Source organism: Ctenopharyngodon idella, chromosome 7 (assembly GCF_019924925.1).
Source record: "Ctenopharyngodon idella isolate HZGC_01 chromosome 7, HZGC01, whole genome shotgun sequence".
In the NCBI taxonomy this organism is placed as follows: domain Eukaryota; kingdom Metazoa; phylum Chordata; class Actinopteri; order Cypriniformes; family Xenocyprididae; genus Ctenopharyngodon; species Ctenopharyngodon idella.
The window spans coordinates 39,908,642-39,926,846 of NC_067226.1; the positions used below are offsets into that span (position 1 = coordinate 39,908,642).

The 18,205-nt window shown below is 33.8% G+C and overlaps 1 protein-coding gene across 1 annotated transcript in view; it reads right to left on the reverse strand.

Annotated features, from left to right (window-relative positions):
- The window catches only part of LOC127515852 (probable E3 ubiquitin-protein ligase HECTD4), an 84,429-nt gene that overhangs the window by 56,634 nt on the left and 9,590 nt on the right, over positions 1 to 18,205 (reverse strand). Inside the window, 14 exon segments of the mRNA XM_051899952.1 lie at positions 898 to 1,051; positions 1,158 to 1,282; positions 2,747 to 2,875; positions 5,054 to 5,174; positions 5,503 to 5,608; positions 5,749 to 5,819; positions 6,729 to 6,871; positions 7,114 to 7,343; positions 8,299 to 8,439; positions 10,185 to 10,298; positions 10,641 to 10,799; positions 13,729 to 13,921; positions 15,920 to 16,090; positions 17,083 to 17,221. Of these exon segments, the coding sequence (XP_051755912.1) occupies positions 898 to 1,051; positions 1,158 to 1,282; positions 2,747 to 2,875; positions 5,054 to 5,174; positions 5,503 to 5,608; positions 5,749 to 5,819; positions 6,729 to 6,871; positions 7,114 to 7,343; positions 8,299 to 8,439; positions 10,185 to 10,298; positions 10,641 to 10,799; positions 13,729 to 13,921; positions 15,920 to 16,090; positions 17,083 to 17,221 (1,996 nt within the window).

Consider the following 18,205-nt stretch of genomic DNA (forward strand, 5'->3'; position numbering starts at 1 on the left):
GCCTATAATGCCCCTTTTACAAGATGTAATATAAGTCTTTGGTTTCCCCAGAACGTGTCTGCGAAGTTTCAGCTCAAAATACCACACAAATCATTTATTATAGCTTGTCAAATTTGCCCCTATTTGGGTGTGAGCAAAAACACGCCGTTTTTGTGTGTGTCCCTTTAAATGCAAATGAGCTGCTGCTCTTGGCCTGCTTTCCAAAAGAGGGCGGAGCTTTAACAGCTTACGCTTCAGTTGTTCAACAACAACAAAGCTGGAGAATCTCACGCAGCCAAAATGATGAATGTCAGTAATGGTGTTCAGCCTTACATTGTTCAAACCGGAGTCGGACACTGATGGAAAGACTCAGGAAGAAGTTACAACTTTTAGAATGCAACTGGAGTTTAGGAATGGTTAGTGGATAAATTTATGTAGCTGCTGTGGAGTTGATTCAACTCATCGACTAGCATGTGCCATCATGTGCAAATCCAGCACTGAATTGACCCTCATTCGTTTACTGTATTTTTATCAAATAAATGCAGCCTTGGTGGTAATGTAAAAAAAAAAAATGACATTGTGCATTTGTGTGCATCGATTAGGCCTGGGTAATACATTTATTATTTACAATATAGTCACTGATATTTGGCTGTGAATTATTTGTTTATTAGCTTTTTATTTTGCCATTACATTTCTTAAAGCCTGTATGAGAATGCTAAGATATTTTGTTCAATAATAGCAATAGAGAGTTTAGATTTCTAAGCTATTTTAGGGCAAATACACAAATATTGAGATGCTATGTATCAAATATTGTCCAAATGATGAAAAAACATTGTGATACATGTTTTTAGCTATATCACCTTGCTCTTCTATCCAACAAATCACTATATCTGCATATTATCAGTCACACATACACACCTGACTAGTATAGAGGACCAGTTGGACTAGCTGTGGCATGAGAGCATCAGCTAGTGTGAGGGTTTGTAGGTTTGGGTGCATCAGTGAGGTCAACAGAACCGGCAGCAAGTGACCCAACATTGTGGCCTTCGTTACCTGTTCCAGTCCCCTCAGTCTTCACATTAAAAAATAAAGAGTGTAGAAAAGATGATAAGTAAAAGAAAGTGCTTAATTACATGCACAACGTACAAATAAAGCATTATCAAAAATATATAATGCACCTGGCCTCTCGATCACTGATGTTGCTGTTGATAAGGGAGCTGGTGACTTGTTGAAGGGTCTCCAGAACCTCATCACATCCAACCAAGATCTTAGAGGCAAGTGATAAGATGCTTGTCTGCAACTCCTGAGGGGAACACGTACATTCAACACACACATTTCTTTGAGAACATCTAAAGCTGGTGCCGAACGCTTGTGAAAAAGTACACTTCAGCATACTTTTACTTATTACAGAAATAATATACATTAAAAGAATATACTTAGGTGTGAACTGAATATGTTTTCAGACTGTTAATTGCATGTTATTTAAAAGTAAATGAAAATGTATTATGGATTAAATTAATAACAAATGCAATAGGCTGAACTTTAGAGTGCTAAAGTACAAATTAAGTTTATCTTTTCATGTAATTTCATAATTACTTCTATTGTCTTTAAAATATGTACCACTGAATGTACTTACAAGCACTTTAAATGTCATTTCTATTGAAACTTGTCATGAATTTAAATATATTTGTAATTGCACATTTGTACTTCAGTTGTTAGACAACACATCACAATAAGTATACTTCTTTAAAGCAAAAAAAAAAAAAAAAAAAAAAAAACACTTTAAAATGTACTTTGTACAATGGAAAATTTTAAGTGTTCACTTTTAAAAAGTATACTCATTCTGAAAATTCTGTCATGAATTACTCACCCTCATGTCGTTCCAAAACCGTAAGGCTTTAGTTCATCTTCGGAACACAAATGAAGATATTTTTAATGAAGTCTGTCTGCATTCGGTCCCTCCACAGATTGCCTTCACAACTGATCCATAAAACTAATCCATATGAATCGAGCAGTTTAGTCCAAATTGTCTGAAGAGACCTGATCGCTTTATATGATGAACAGATTGAATTTAGGCTTTTATTCACATATAAACATTGATCAGCGAACATAAACAAAAGCTCAATCGAACATGAATGGTGCGCGAGTACAAACCTCTTCCAGAAGCTCAGATGTGCTGTGTAATACATGAAAATGAACCTCAAACTTGCTTGAGCTTCTGTTTACCACAACTGATGTGAGTTGATGAATGTTTACATGTAAATATAAGCCTAAATTCAATCTGTTCATCTTGTCTCTTCAGAAAATTTGGATCGAACCACTCTATTTATATGGATTAGTTTTACGATCTCTTTATGAACTTTTTGAAGCGTCAAAGTTCCAGTTGTGAAGGCAGTCTATGGAGGGACAGAATGCTGTCAGATTTCATCAAAAAGATCTTCATTTGTGTTCCGAAGATGAACGAAGGTCTTACGGGTTTGGAACGACATGAGGGTGAGTAATCAATGACAGAATTTTCATTTTTGAGTGAACTATCCCTTTAAGTGTGTTAAGAAACGGTCATGAAAGTGTACACTCTTTAAGTACACTTAAGTGGTCTTTTATTTCATTAACATTACATGATCTGCAAGTATGTTTTTTTAAAATATACTTTTAAGATTTGAAGTATCCATTCCTGTTTGTTCCATCTTTCATGAATGCAGCAGCTGTCGCCATCAGTCCACACTAACCAGTCAGAGACCATAAGGTTTTTAAAGGGGATGTTTACCTGTACCTTCATTGTTTCCCCTTGTAGGGAGCTGTCACTATCATCAATGTCATCAGGGTGGAGCAGGATGGTGTTGCTGAGCAAATGGTTCTGCACAGCCATTAAATAACGCAAGCTTGGGGACACTACCTGTTGATGTGGAAGTGCTGCAGGTTAATTAGTGATACAATAAATTGTATGAATTTATACAGACAACAGACAATTATTTCAAATTATGATGCACCACATAAACAGGGTCCAAAAGTAACACTTGGCTAGCCAAACGTGTGTAAAATTGGCTTTTACAAGTAAATAATCATGAGTTGCAGGCAAGATGGCTTTTTGAAGAACTTCAATGTAAACATACAGTAGAACAGTAAGAAAACATTGTTTTTTGCAAGCACAGAATGTTTTAAGGCCAAGTCACACTGCACCAACAGACACCACCAATGCGAACAATCAACAGATTACATTACGTCACTTCTCAGACATTCCATGACCTGACAAATGGCGATTCAACATGTTCAAGTGCCGGCTAATACCAACAGACACTGACAGGGGGAACACACTGATCCAACAAAACCTGACAAAATGTCTGTTGCAGTTGGTCGGCGTCTGTCGGTTCAGTGTGAATTGGCCTTCAAGGAACAAAATAATAATAGTTCTTGAATTGTGTGAGAGATGATATTTCACTGTTGGCCTCATATATATAGAAGGGGAAAATGTTAAATAGTTTGTTTGCTATGGGAAAATACTTTGAATTAATCATGTGTTTCATAGCAAGAAAAATAATCTTAATTCAACTATCATTCTAAAGTTATTCCAGGAAAATTAATGAATGCAAACAGCATCTCAAGATAATTGATATTTTTCATCAATTCATTTAGTTTGATTTCCCTTGTGAAAAAGAATTGCACTTAAGGGATTAGTTCACTTCTGAATGAAAATTTCCTGATAATTTACTCACCCCCATGTCATCCAAGATGTTCATGTCTTTCTTTCTTCAGTCGAAAAGAAATTAAGGTTTTTTTGAGGAAAACATTCCAGGATTCTTCTCCATATAGTGGACTTCAGTGAGGTTCACTGAGTTGAAGGTCCAAATTGCAGTTTCAATGCAGCTTCAAAGAGCTCTACATGATCCCAGGTGAGGAATAAGGGTCTTGTCTAGTGAAATGATCAGTCATTTATTAAAAAAAAAAAAAAAGATATACTTTTAACCACAAATGCTTGTCTTGCACAGCTCTGCGATGCGCCACACATTACGTTGAAAGGCCACGCGTGACGTAGGCCGAAGCACCGCGGTAGGGTGAAAAACTTTATCTAATTTTCTCTTTCAACTTCAAAATCATCTGATATCGTTGTTTTACCTTTTTTTTTTTTTTTGTAAAGGCCGTTTGGCTTAATCTTTGCACATTCACTTTGTAGACACTGGATTGGACCTTTAACTCGGTGAACCCCACTGAAGTACACTATATGAAGAAGGGAATGTTTTCCTCAAAAACCTTAATTTCTTTACAACTGAAGAAAGAAAGACATGAACATCTTGGATGACATGGGGGAGAGAAAATTTTCATTCAGAAGTGAACTAATCCTTTAATTGTACTGAATGTGCACTTGTACTTCAAATCTTAAGTACAGTATATTCTTAAAAACAGTACTTCCAGATATTATTAATGAAATAAAAGGCCACAAAGAGAGTACACTTAAATAGGTTTTACTAACCTTTTGTAATGCTAAAAAAGTCCACATATTTTGATTTGCTGAATAACATAAAGCACATCTAAAGTACTTGATTATAATTTAAATTGTAGTGTGTAATGTGTAAATTGCAACTTGCAAATATATTTAAATACATGACAAACTATATATTTTAGTTTACCATAAATGTTTGTCAGTACATTCAGACAGTCAGTCACCAGTACACTTTAACCATTTCAAAAACAATATTTGTAATTAAGAAATTATTTAAAACGATAAATCAAAAAGCACTCTAACGTTCAGCTAATAGCATTTACTATCAATTTAGACAATAAAATATTTTAATTTATTTGCAATTAAATGTAGGAAAACATTACATTTAGTTTGCACTTAATTATAAAGAATATTATTTCTGTAATAATTATTCTTTTAAAAGTATGCTAAAGTGTACTTCTTTTTCACAAGGGTTATGAAAAAAAATGGCTTATAGAGCTGCATCTCTCAAGATTAATTCGGTTTGCACAACAGTTAATTCTTAAGTTAAAATCTACATAAAAACAGAGTACCAATCCCAATGAAAAGTTTCTTTACAAAGTAATTCTTAAATACGCTTATGTAGAAGTCACATACAGGTACAGTGGAGAGAAGCTTCTGAAGGTCTTCCTTGGAAACGGTTTGACATTTGGTGATGAGGAGACATGACTCTCGCACTACAGTCTTCAAGATACACTGCAACAGTTCATCTTTTAGTCTGCAGGGGAAGATGCGACAAAGTGTACATGACAGATAAAAAAAAACAGATATGACATATAAACCACAAATTATTTACAGACATTTACAATCTATCATCAAGGTAAATAACATTGCTTTATAGGAACAAAAACACATATGCATTTAACATATAATAATACAAATAATTTTAATACATGTTTGTTGAGATAACAAGGGAATCAAAAAAAAAAAAAAAAAAAAAAAAAAAATGAATGTAGATTTGTTTTAAGCAAGAGTATTAGAGTAAAATACAGCAGTATACAGAGCAAGTGGCTTGACTTTAACTTTCTTTTTGAAGAAATTGTTACCTGTAGTGGTCATCATCCTCACTACCAAAGCGGTTCTTCTGTAACTGGTTAGCAAGGTTGTTTAATATGACATCACGTAATTGAGACAAACCACTGTTCTTCTCCCCTGCAAAGAAATTTTTTTGTAGTTATTACTGGTACTGTTGCTTATCAATATGCAATTGTGAAATTGCAGTGAGCCAGCAATAACTCAACTTATGGGTAAACATGACTTCTGTACGATGTGTATCTATCTGAGATTCTTACCCTCGGTGAAAACAAATTTTAGTAGGTTGTTCAACTCAGATTCACTCTGGTACAAGGTGTTTAAACCTGAGCTAATGAGAAAAAAGAAAGAATAGAAAAATGGTTTATAGTAGTGCTGTCAAACGATTAATCGCAATTAAATCACATCCAAAATAAAAGTTTGTTTTTACATAATATATGTGTGTACTGTGTATACTTATGTATACAATTACATATATGTATATATAATTATATATATATATATATATATATATATATATATATATATATATATATATATATATATATATATATATATATATATATATATATATATACACAATTGTTAAATATATACATGCGTGTGTATTTATGTATATAATAAATATACACAGTACACACACATTTATTATGTAAACAAACTTTTATTTTGGATGCGATTAATCACGATTGACAGCAAGTTATTGCAGATGTTGAGGACAGTTGCATAAATTCAACAACAATCAATTTCAGACTTTTTTTTTTTTTTTTTTTACTAAAGACTTTTGTTCATCTTTGAAAGATAAATGAAGACATTTTTAAAAATTCTCTCACACAAGAATATGAAAAAATATTAAAGAATATTAACAGTCCCTTTGCAGTCAACAATTTTATCCCCTAAATCCCATCTTTGATAATCAAAATTAATTATTTAAACGTTTTTGTCCTGTAAAAACAATTTCTTAATGCCTTAAAATAGTTTGAATGTAACTTGAATGTACACCCTTGCTTCATTTAGTATACGCGGATGCATGAATACGCAAATTATTCCCGGCCTCCATATTATAAACACCACATAGTCATATTAACAACATTAAAAACTTGATTTTCACCACAGGGGGGACATTAAAAAAGGCAATAACATGTTTAAAAAGTATTATTATCAAGCTTCATTTTTTAGGAAACCTTCCCTTTGAGTAATATGCATAAGATATCTTTGTTTTGTTTTTTTAGAGGCTCACCTTATAGCAAGACACACTTCTTTTTGTATTTCCGGTTCTATCTGATCAGGAGGAGCCATAAGTAACTGCCACAGCAACAGACCAGAACGCTTAACACAGTCCCGGTTCTGCTCCGAATTTGGATTAAAAAACTGGAACACCACCTGGAAAAACACAAAAGAAAATATTCATCCTTCAAATAGATGTCAATCTATTCACTGCTAATGAACATAAAATTAATCTCCAATTGCAAAAAGGCCATCACTTACTTACATTGTTTTAGTTAAGTCATATGTATTACAGCTTTGCAGGACGTTATATTGTAAGAAAGTCATACTGTAGTGTTTATAATGTAACTTAAATGTTCTTAAATATTCTAGCAAAACCCCACGAATTATATCCACACCTGAAAGACGACCAGAATGCATCGGATAATGCACGTGTCACCATTGACCATGGCCTTCTCCATGACGTCACATATAGAACTAAAGTGGCAAGCCTCCATGGGTTGTTTTCCTATGAAGGTTCCCAGATGCAAACTACTGCTGGCTGCTAGCAGGTTGAGCTGGTGGATGCACATAGCGCCAACATGATGGAGCAGCTGGTTTATCACTTTAGCTGTGTCTACCATTTCTTCTGTGATAAAGAGTCAAAAACATTATGAGTATAGCACTGAAAAGTGACCACTTGTATAAAAAAAAAAAAAAAAAATGTGCTTAACTGTAATGAATGTGCACATGTACTTCGAATCTTAAAAGTATAGTTTTTAAAAACTGTGCTTGCAGATAATATTAAGTTAAAGTAAAGTCCACTAAAGTGTTCTTAAAGAGAGAACATATTCATGACAATTTCTTAAGATACTTTGTAAAAATGTCAAATTCAAAGTTTTACTTTAAATCATTGTTTTAATCATCTTTTGCTTTAAAGAACTGGACTTATTTTGATGTGTTGACTATGTAAAGAACTTAATTATAATTTTAACTGTAGTGTTAATTAATAATACATTTAAACTTAATATATTTTGTATTTAATTATATTATGTACTAAACTGCAACTTCATCGGTACAAATGTGCAATTATAAATATAATTAAGTACACAACATACAAGTTTCAATAGAAATGGCATTAAAGTGTATTTTAGTTTACCATAAATGCTTGTCAGTACATTAGGCAGTACACTTTAACTATATTTCAAAGACAATAGAATTACAAAATTACATATAGAGATGTGCTTAAGTCCTACTTAAGTTGGTCAACAAGCACTCTAAAGTTTAGCTAATTGCATTTAATTCTTTCATTTAATTTTTTCAATTGCAATTACCATGAAAACGTTACATTCAGTTCACACTACATTCTTTTAAAAGCATATAATATCTTAAGTACTTTTTTTTTTAAAGGTACACTTCTTTTACACAAGGGAAATTTTTAGCCAAATCAGCTATCATCACTATAATAACTAAATCCTTTTGAATGCAAGTCTCTAAAATGTTTACTGTACTATCCTAAAACCAACCAAAAAAAAATCAACTCAAGTAAACTTTTTTGCAGTTTTTGTTAACATAGGCATATGTTAGAGCTCCAGTTTCAATACCTTTAGGCTGACTGATGACATGACTGACGCCAAGTCGTTGGCACACATGATGGAAGGCCTGGTTCCCAGGGTTACACCATTGGTCCATATAGTCACTGGAGCACGTCCAGATTAAGTTGTTAAGTGCATCATAGCAGGCCCCTAGAACAGTCATTATACAAAAAAAATTATATGTAACTCAGTGTATTTTTATTAATATTTTTAATTAGCTTTTATTTTTATATTTTCATTTTAAATTTAGTGTAAATTTTAGTAATTGTGTTATGTGCTTTTTGTATTTTTATTAGCTTCATTTAAATTAGTTTTAGTAATTTTAGAAATTCAACTTTTAGTTCTAATTTTTGTTTAAATTTAAGTTATTCATTTCATATTATTTTATTTATTTTAGCATTATTTCAATTAATGAAAATTATTTTTAAAATTTGTAGTTAACAATAACAAAATTTATATGATGCTCTCCATCAGAATGAGTCACAATGAGTATTTCAGGGGGAAACACTTGTTCAAAACTTTTCTGTTGTTTTTGATAAAAACAAAGTGTACTTTCAAATGATGTCATTGTTGCCGTGAAATTCTATTAAAAGACTATAAATGTTGATTTTTTTTCTTAAAATGTGGTGTGTTAAATTGCTTCAAAATTGCAGCACAAAAAAAAAAAAAAAAAAAAAACAACAACACATGAATGAACATCTGAAGGTATGTTGAAAGGTACAGTAAGCATCTGTCTCATGTAATCGCCTAATCAGTGTTTCAACCACAGAAAGATGTCAATATAACAGCTTTTGAACATGACATTACATTAACCTCAGGAAAGTCATTCAATGTCCACACCTAGTTAACTAGAAAAAAGAACTTTAGAGAAGAGCATATCGCTAAAATTGAAAATATATTGTTAAATATATATATTTTTTTTAATTATTTAATGTATGTTTAAATAAATTTGTTAATTCTGTTTTAAATCATCTGAAAACTGTATAGAATCCTTTTTTAACACTTTACTATTTAAAGGGGTACTTCATCACTGGCAAAATCAGCTTTCAATAAAACTTGGATGGAAATGTGAAACATTTTTTTGAAATCGGTGCTACCTGACTAAAGAAAACTGAGAGAAAAAAGGCCACTCCCACTAGGCTGCTATGGATACGCTTGACAAGAGTCAAATCTGCTTTGCTTTAGTCTGAAAATGTTTCTTAGCAGGCTTTTAGTCATAATGATGTCGACTTGTATTGTTCTCAGGTGCAGGAATTTAAAGAGTAAATGTTTAGTGGGAGTGTTACTTTCGGTTTCCATTGAAGGATCTAGCGTGTGGCTAAAGGCTGCAAAGAATCATAAATACAGACAGAAAGCCGTTCTGCATCATCTGCGGACAAATAAATGTAAATTTCTCTGTCCAGGTTATACGGAGAACAAGTAAACATTGTTCATTTACATATACTACATTGTAACATTGACATTTTAACAATACAAAGCGGGTTGAAAATCGGCAAAGTTACAGTTTTAATGATTGTATCTCAACAATGGTTTGAAGACAGAGAAAAAAAATAAACAGCCAATAGACTTTAGTTTAGCACAACTGAAGACATATGATGAAACATGATTTGATATTTGCTTTTTCTATTGCCCAAGATGAACAGGATGAGTCTTTAACATTTTTTCAAAACATTTCCAAAAAGGAAAACTGTATTAAATTGTGCACATGTGCCAGGTTTCATTTTATTTAAATGCCTAGTAAGAAAATTGTCAACAAAAATGTAATAAAATTACTTAAGCCCATTGCCTCTGCATTTCACTACTGAATACAGACCATTCTGTCTGAGATTTGTTTTGCTTTATGCATTGTGTTTAGTGTGAAAGGGGCCTGATGTGTGGAAATGTCTGATTCTTACCCAGTCCTGCAACCTGAGCCCCACGACCCAGAGAGCTTCCTGGAGCATCTACGAGGTCTGCACGATTGCTAAACTGACCATCAGCCAGGTTAAACACCAAACTAGATGCCAAGACTAGGAAAAAGCACAAGGAAGTTTCTGTTAAGACATTGAGAATGTCAAATAAAAGGACTGCATATACTTTTTCGCTGACACTCCTGGTTGCTTTTTTAAAGTTTACTAAATAATATTCATTTTCGTTTCACAGAAGTAAGAAAGTCATATCTTAGGATGAACCATCCCTTTACTTGTTATACGTCTGATTAGGTAACAGCGTAAATAAAAGTTAAATGATAAATCACCATTCGGACACTATCTATGACAGAGTTTAGTATAAAACAATGCTAAATTCAAATGTTAAAATGTTTGTTTAGGGTATAAAGATCTTTCCCCTCAGAATAAAAGATGATGACTTACTCTTAAGAGAAGAAAGGCCACTGGAACCACCAAACAGCGAGCGGGTGGCAGAGCTACCAGCTACACCTGGAGTGGGTGCCAGCATCACGAGGTACGTTCCACACACGTACATCGGCGTCTTCCTCAGTGTTTTTATAGACAAGCCACAACTTGTGTTGACTACTGGGACAAGAAAAAAAAAAAAAAGACCAAGTTCAACACTGTGAGTTAAACTATATTAAGTTACGCCAAGGATTATCACTTGTTTATCCAATATATATTTTCCTAGCGTTAGTCCCACTTTTGCAGGGTCCGCTTTCATCGGAATTATCCACACACACACATTAGATTTGGCACAGATTTTACGCCGGATACCCTTCCTGACGGAAATACTCACACACTCCTACGACCAGTTTGGCATGTCCAATCTACCTAATCTGCATGTCTTTGGACTGCGTGGGGGAAACCGGAGCACCTTGAGGGGAAACCCACACTGACAGAACATGCAAACTTCACACAGAAAGGACTTCTGGCTCAGCAGGGGCTCGAACCACAGACCTTCTTGCTGTGAGGCAAGCCATTGTGCCGCCCCATTTGTGTATCCAACATTATCAATTAAACATATATTCTATTACACAGATATTTATGAAACAAATTTCCATTACTTTTTTCTAAAACTTTCTTGGTTTATTTATTTTTCCAAAACTTTTCCAAGCCTGGAAATTGCTATTTTTAAATTCCATGACTTTTCCAGGTTTTTCATGACCGTACGAACCATGCCTTTAACACAGCATTCTCTTAGGTACACTTGTGCACAGTTTCCAAACATCTTGAAGTTGCCACAGTACTTATGTATGGATTTCTACTGGAACTTGTTGGTCATGTATTTAAATGTATTTGTAATTAATGATGAAGTTGCAATTTAGTACATATAAAATATATTAACTTCAAGTGAAATATTGAATAACACACGAGTTAAAATTATAATCAAGTACTTTACTGTGCTTAAGTATGTTAGTCAACACATCAAAATGAGCATTTTTTTTTAAAGCACAACAAATAATTATTAAAACGTAATGATTTAAAATGTACTTTAAAGTAAAACTTTTAATTTGGCATTATTACAAAGTGCACTTTTAAAAAGTGTACTTAATTGTGTTAAAGGGTTAGTTCATCCAAAAATGAAAATTCTGTCATCATTTACTCACCCTCATGTCGCTACAAACCCGCAACATTTTCGTTCATCTTTGGAACACTAATGAAGATATTTTTAATGAAATCTGATTTTGGTCCCTCCATTGACAGCTACATAACTACCACTTTGACGCTTCAAGAAGTTTACAAAAAGATCGCAAAACGAATCCATAGGAATAGAGCGGTTCAGTTCAAATTTTCTGAAGAGACTTGATCGCTTTATATGATGAACAGATTTAATCTATGCTTTTATTCACATATACAGTTGCAAGAAAAAGTATGTGAACCACTTGCAGAATCTGTGAAAATGTGAATAATTTTAACAAATGAGAGATCATACAAAATGCATGTTATTTTTTATTTAGTACTGTCCTGAGTAAGATATTTTACATAAAAGATGTTTACATATAATCAACAAGACAAAAAAAATAGCTGAATTTATTAAAATGACCCAGTTCAAAAGTTTCTGAACCATTGATTCTTAATACTGTGTGTGGTTACCTGGATGATCTACGACTGTTTTTTGTTTTGTGATTGTTCTTCATGAGTCCCTTGTTTGTCCTGAGCAGTTAAACTGAGCTCTGTTCTTCAGAAAAAATCTCCAGGTCCTGCAGATTCTTCAGTTTTCAAGGATTTTTTGCATATTTGAACCCTTTACAGCAGTGACTGAATGATTTTGAGATCCGTCTTTTCACACGGAGTACAACTGAGGGACTCATACAAAACTAATAAAAAAGGTTCAAACATTCACTGATGCTTCAGAAGGAAACAATGCATTAAGAGCCGGGGGTGAAAACTTTTTGAATTTGAAGATCAAGGTAAATTGTACTTAATTTGTCTTCTGGGAAACATGTAAGTATCTTCTGTTGCTTCCGAAGGGCAGTACTAAATGAGAAAAAAATGATATTTAAATGAAATAAGAAAAATTTGTACATCTTCATCCTGTTCAAAACCCGACTCTTAATGCATTGTGTTTCCTTCTGGAGCATCAGTGAATGTTTGAACCTTTTTTATTAGTTGTGTTTGAGTCCCTCAATTGTTCTCAGTGTGAAAAGATGGATCTCAAAATCATTCAGTCACTGCTGTAAAGGGTTCAAATATGCAAAAAATCCTTGAAAACTGAAGAATCTGCAGGACCTGGAGAATTTTTCTGAAAAACAGAGCTCAGTTTAACTGCTCAGAACAAACAAGGGATTCATGAACAACCATCACAAAAAAAAAAAAAAAAAAAAAAAACAGTCGAAGATCATCCCGGTAACCACACACAGTATTAAGAATCAGTGGTTCACTTTTGAATGGGGTAATTTTAATAAATTCATCTATTTTTTTGTCTTATGGATTATATGTAAACATCTTTTATGTAAAATATCTTACTCGAGACAGTACTAAATGCATTTTGTATGATCTCTCTTATTTTGTTAAAATGTTTCACATTTTCACAAATTCTACAAGTAGTTCACATACTTTTTCTTGCAACTGTAAACATTCATCAACACACACATCAGTTACAGTTGCTTGACATGTGAGAACCAATGAAGGTTCATTCGTGTTACACAGCACATCTGAGCTTCTGCCTTGTTCTCATGTGTCAAGCAGGTTTGGTTGAGCTTCTGTTTATGTTCGCTGATCAATGTGAATAAAAGCTTAAATTCAATCTGTTTATCGTATAAAGCAATCCAATCTCTTCAGAAAATTTGGACTGAACTGCTCAATTAATATGGATTAGTTTTATGATTTCTTTATGAACCTTTAGAAGCACCAAAGTGGTAGTTGTGTAGACTGTCGATGGAGGGACTGAAATCTCTCTGATTTCATCAAAAATATATGATGAAACATTTGTGTTTCGAAGATGAAGTCGCTTGGGGACAACTGTGCTGGTAACAGCCGAGGCACAAACAACATACAGCAGTATTACCCGACTGCTCCTCTTTGACGGGGTTGGTGATGGCAGAGCCGGTGAGGGCAGCCAGTGTGGAGGAGTGGGAGGCACGGAAACGAGACATGCGGCTCAGGAGCAGCTCATTCAAACACTTAGATGACTCGCCTTCCTTTCTCGACAGGATTACTCGATCTTGTATAGGATTGGCCACACACAGACCAGACTCAGTCTGCAAAAACAAAAACAGATAATGGAAGCTTGTGAATTGCGGTTCAGTGAACACTTCTTTACTTGCTACATTTATTATAATTCCCTTGTGAAAAAGAAGTGCACTTTATTGTAATGAAGATCACTTCAAATCTTAAAAGTATAATAAAAAAAAAGAAAGTACACTTTCATGACTGTTTCTTAACACAATTAAGTGCACTTTGTAACAATGTCAAATTAAAAGTTTTACTTTAAAGTACATTTTAAATCATTATGTTTTAATAAGACTTTGTTGTGCTTTAAAGAAGTACACTTATTTTGATGTGTTGACTAAAATAATAAAGCACAGTAAAGTACTTCATTATTACAAATGTGTAATTACAAATATATTTAAATACATGACTTAGAAGTCCTAACACAAGTGTCAAAAAAACACTGTAAAGTATTAAAGGATTAGTTCACTTCAGAATTAAAATTTCCTGATAATTTACTCACCCCCATGTCATCCAAGATGTTTATGTCTTTCTTTCTTCATACAAAAAGGAATTAAGGTTTTTCAGGAAAACATTCCAGGATTTTTCTCCATATAGTGGACTTCACCAGGGTACAACGGGTTGAAAGTTGTACTCTGGAAAAGAATTGCAGTTTCAGTGCAGCTTCAAAGGGCTCTACACGATCCCAGCCGAGGAATAAGAGTCTTATCTATAAAAACGATTGGTCATTTTCTAAAAAAAAAAGAAAAAAAAAAGAAAAGAAATTATATACTTTTTAACCACAAATGCTTGTCTTGCACTGCTCTGCAATCTGCCACGCATGGCATAATCACATTGGAAAGGTCACGCATGACATAGGCGGAAGTACCGTGGTAGGGTGAAAAATTCCATCTCATTTTCTCCTCCAACTTCAAAATCATCCAACATCGTTGTTTTACCTTTTCTGTGTAAAGAGCATTTGGCTTAGTCTTTGCACATTTGCTTTGTAGACACTGGATTGGTACTTCTGCCTACATCATGCGTGATCTTTCCAACATGATTACTTAATGTGTGGCACAACGCAGAGCAGTGCAAGATGAGCATTTGTGGTTAAAGTATATAATTTTTTTTTTTTAATTATTTATTTATTTTTGTTAGAAAATTACAGATCGTTTCAATAGATAAGACCCTTATTCCTCGGCGGGGATCGTGTAGAGCACTTTGAAGCTGCACTGAAACTGCAATTTGGACCTTCAACCCACTGAACCCCAGTGAAGTCCACTACATGGAGAAAAATCCTGGAATGTTTTCCTCAAAAAAACCTTAATTTCTTTTTGATTGAAGAAAGAAAGACATAAACAACTTGGATGACATGGGGGTGAGTAAATTATCAGGAAATTTTAATTCTGAAGTAATCCTTTAAGTATAAATTCAAACTATAATGCATTTTCATTTAATTGCAATTAAACATTAAAAACATTATATTCAGTTCACACTTATATTCTTTTAAAGTATATTATTTCCATAAGTACACAAAGTCTGTTAAAATGTACTTCTTTTTCACAAGGGTTACCAGTCATTGCATGCAATAAAAAAAATTGTAAACTACAAAACTGCACTGAGAACATAATAAAATTAACAAGTCTGATATTACAAAAATATTCACATACAAACAGGGTTTTCCCTGCATTCTTTCATTATAACCAAAGTATAAACATGATGTCAATAAGAGATCCATTGCAGTATAGACAGCTTCATTGATTATAACAGGAGTTTTCGCAAGAGTGCAGCTTTGTTTACCTTGTGTAAGCACTCTGTTTTATGATCTGTCCTGACAGAGATTATTTTTATTTCATGAAAAAATAGGATAAGGTAATATTACAAACTGTTTCTTTGCATTTATTTTGGATTTATTGTCAGTACTGGGCTTGCAGTTCACAGGGGTAGGGTACTTTGTACTGTGAGTGGATGACCTTGTTCACCAGCAATGACCTAAAAAGACCATTTTTGACCCAGAAAAAAACCCTGACAAATTCTCAAGTTAATACCGTTAGCTGGAAGACATCCATGAAGACAGAGTGGCCTTTTTGTGTTTTCTCATTGATGCTGACAGGTGACCAAACCCAGTAGAGGTAGGTACCATCAGAACACAGACGGAGGGTGGTCAGGCAGCTGCCCACTGGGAAATGATGATGGGGCATTGCTACTACTTGTGAAACCTTCAACAGAGAAAGGAGAGTTAGAAGCTTCCACAAATAAAGCACATTTGACATGTTTCAATAACGGAACCATGCCCAGTACATGTCATATATGTATTGCATTTTTACCAAGATGTCTAGGTAACACTTTATTTTAAGGTGTCCATGTTACAGTGTAATTATATATTTAAGTACTGAGTGATAACAATTAACTACATGTATTTACTGTAGGGTTAGGGTTTGGATTAGGGTGTGGTTAGTTGCATGTAATTATGCACAATTTAAAGTAATTACTATGGTAACTACATGTAACGTGTAACAAGGACACTGTAAAATAAAGTTACTAATGGCTAATTGACATCTAAATGTTAAATGGTACACAGAGGACGCAAGCCAAATTTCCACCATTTTGGCCTGTCTGATTCATTATGAACCTCCAAACAAAAGGCAAAATAATTTTAATTTGTCAAAATGTTTTGTAGATATATATACACCAATAAAATTTTCAGGAATAACCAAAAATAACAAATTATGTTGTGAAAGTCCAAAATTAACAAACTTACACTTTACAACATTAACATCAGAACATTCTGGGAATAAATGCCAAATGTTGGTCAGACTCCAGACGAAAGGAGTATACAAGTTTATATAAAAAAATAAAAAAATAAAATAAAAAAAAATCATTAAAAAATATTTTTCTTAAATGTATGAGCAAAAAAGTTGACATTCAGCACACATTTTCTTTTGCCAAAATGCTGAAAAATCAAGTGAGAAATGAAAAGTGTTTAATACTCCAAAATTCATAATGCATCAGTAATATGACAACCACGTCCACAGCTGATACAACAGTTTCATTTTACAACATACTTAGAAATAAGACACCTTCTAACAATTCTGATTAGAAATATCAGAATACATACTCATGGCACTGTTATTGTGATACTTGTAACAACTGCAATGTAAACTTGAAAGTGCAATGTGAAGGATGACCAATTGCCACTGAGAGGTTGTACCTGTAGTGTGAAGGGGTCAATGACCTGGCACAGCTGATGAGGTTTTGTGTCAAAAGAGGCAGGACGGTGGAGCAAAAAGCCACTACTGTGTGCCACCCACCCTGCTTCCATTTCCTCATTTCGACAATACACAAAACCCCTGTGAGGAAGGACAAACAACAAATGTTTTAGCTTTATGTATATGCCAGGATTGCCAACAATTAGAGTTCACTGACGCATTTAATATATTTTTTGCGGGATGCTTTTAAATGGAGAGTCTGTAGAAATTTTGCATACTTTAAGTCTAGTGTGACCGCGGCTTTAGTCACCTATTAAGTTTTTTTTATTTCTAGTAATTTCTAATTTCTTATACTACTTATACTTATAACTACTTATAATTACTGTGCAGGAAGGAAGGACGCAGGTAAATATGAAATTTATTATAATGGGTTTATGTGAAGATTGTTTTATGCTTACTTAAACTAAAAGTTGTTGGCCCGGTTTCACAGACAAGACTTAGATTAAGCCAGGATTAGGGCTTAGTTCAATTAAGGCATTTAAATAGCTTTTATAAAAATACACTAGAAAAAAAAAAGAAAGAAAAAAACATTACTGAGGGGGCGTCTTACAGAAAATTTCTATCTTAGGTCTTAACTTAGGATATGATAACTAAATTTAGGATTTTTCACAAATTCGTTACAGAAGCAAAAAAGTTCAGTTGAAAAGGTAACGTTAAAGTCTGTTTTATTCAGCAAGTTTTCATCTTCGCTCACTCACGAAGATAAGGAAATATTTTATCATCAAAGCGCAGCACATCCTCTGGGTCCTCCAAAAGTCTCCCTACCATCAAACATCGCTGCTCTTTGTCTTGTATAATTAATAAAGTGAAAGTGAAAGTGACACGTGAAGGCCAAGTATGGTAACCCATACTCGGAATTTGTCCTCTGCATTTAACCCATCCAAGTTAGTGCACACACATTAGGAGCAGAATAGTGAGTAGTGAACACACACACACTGCAAACCGTGATACACACCCGGAGCAGTGGGCAGCCAGGCATGCTGTGGCGCCCGGGGAGCGATTGGGGGTTAGGTGCCTTGCTCAAGGGCACCTCAGTCATTTCCTGCCGGTGCTGAAATCGAACCA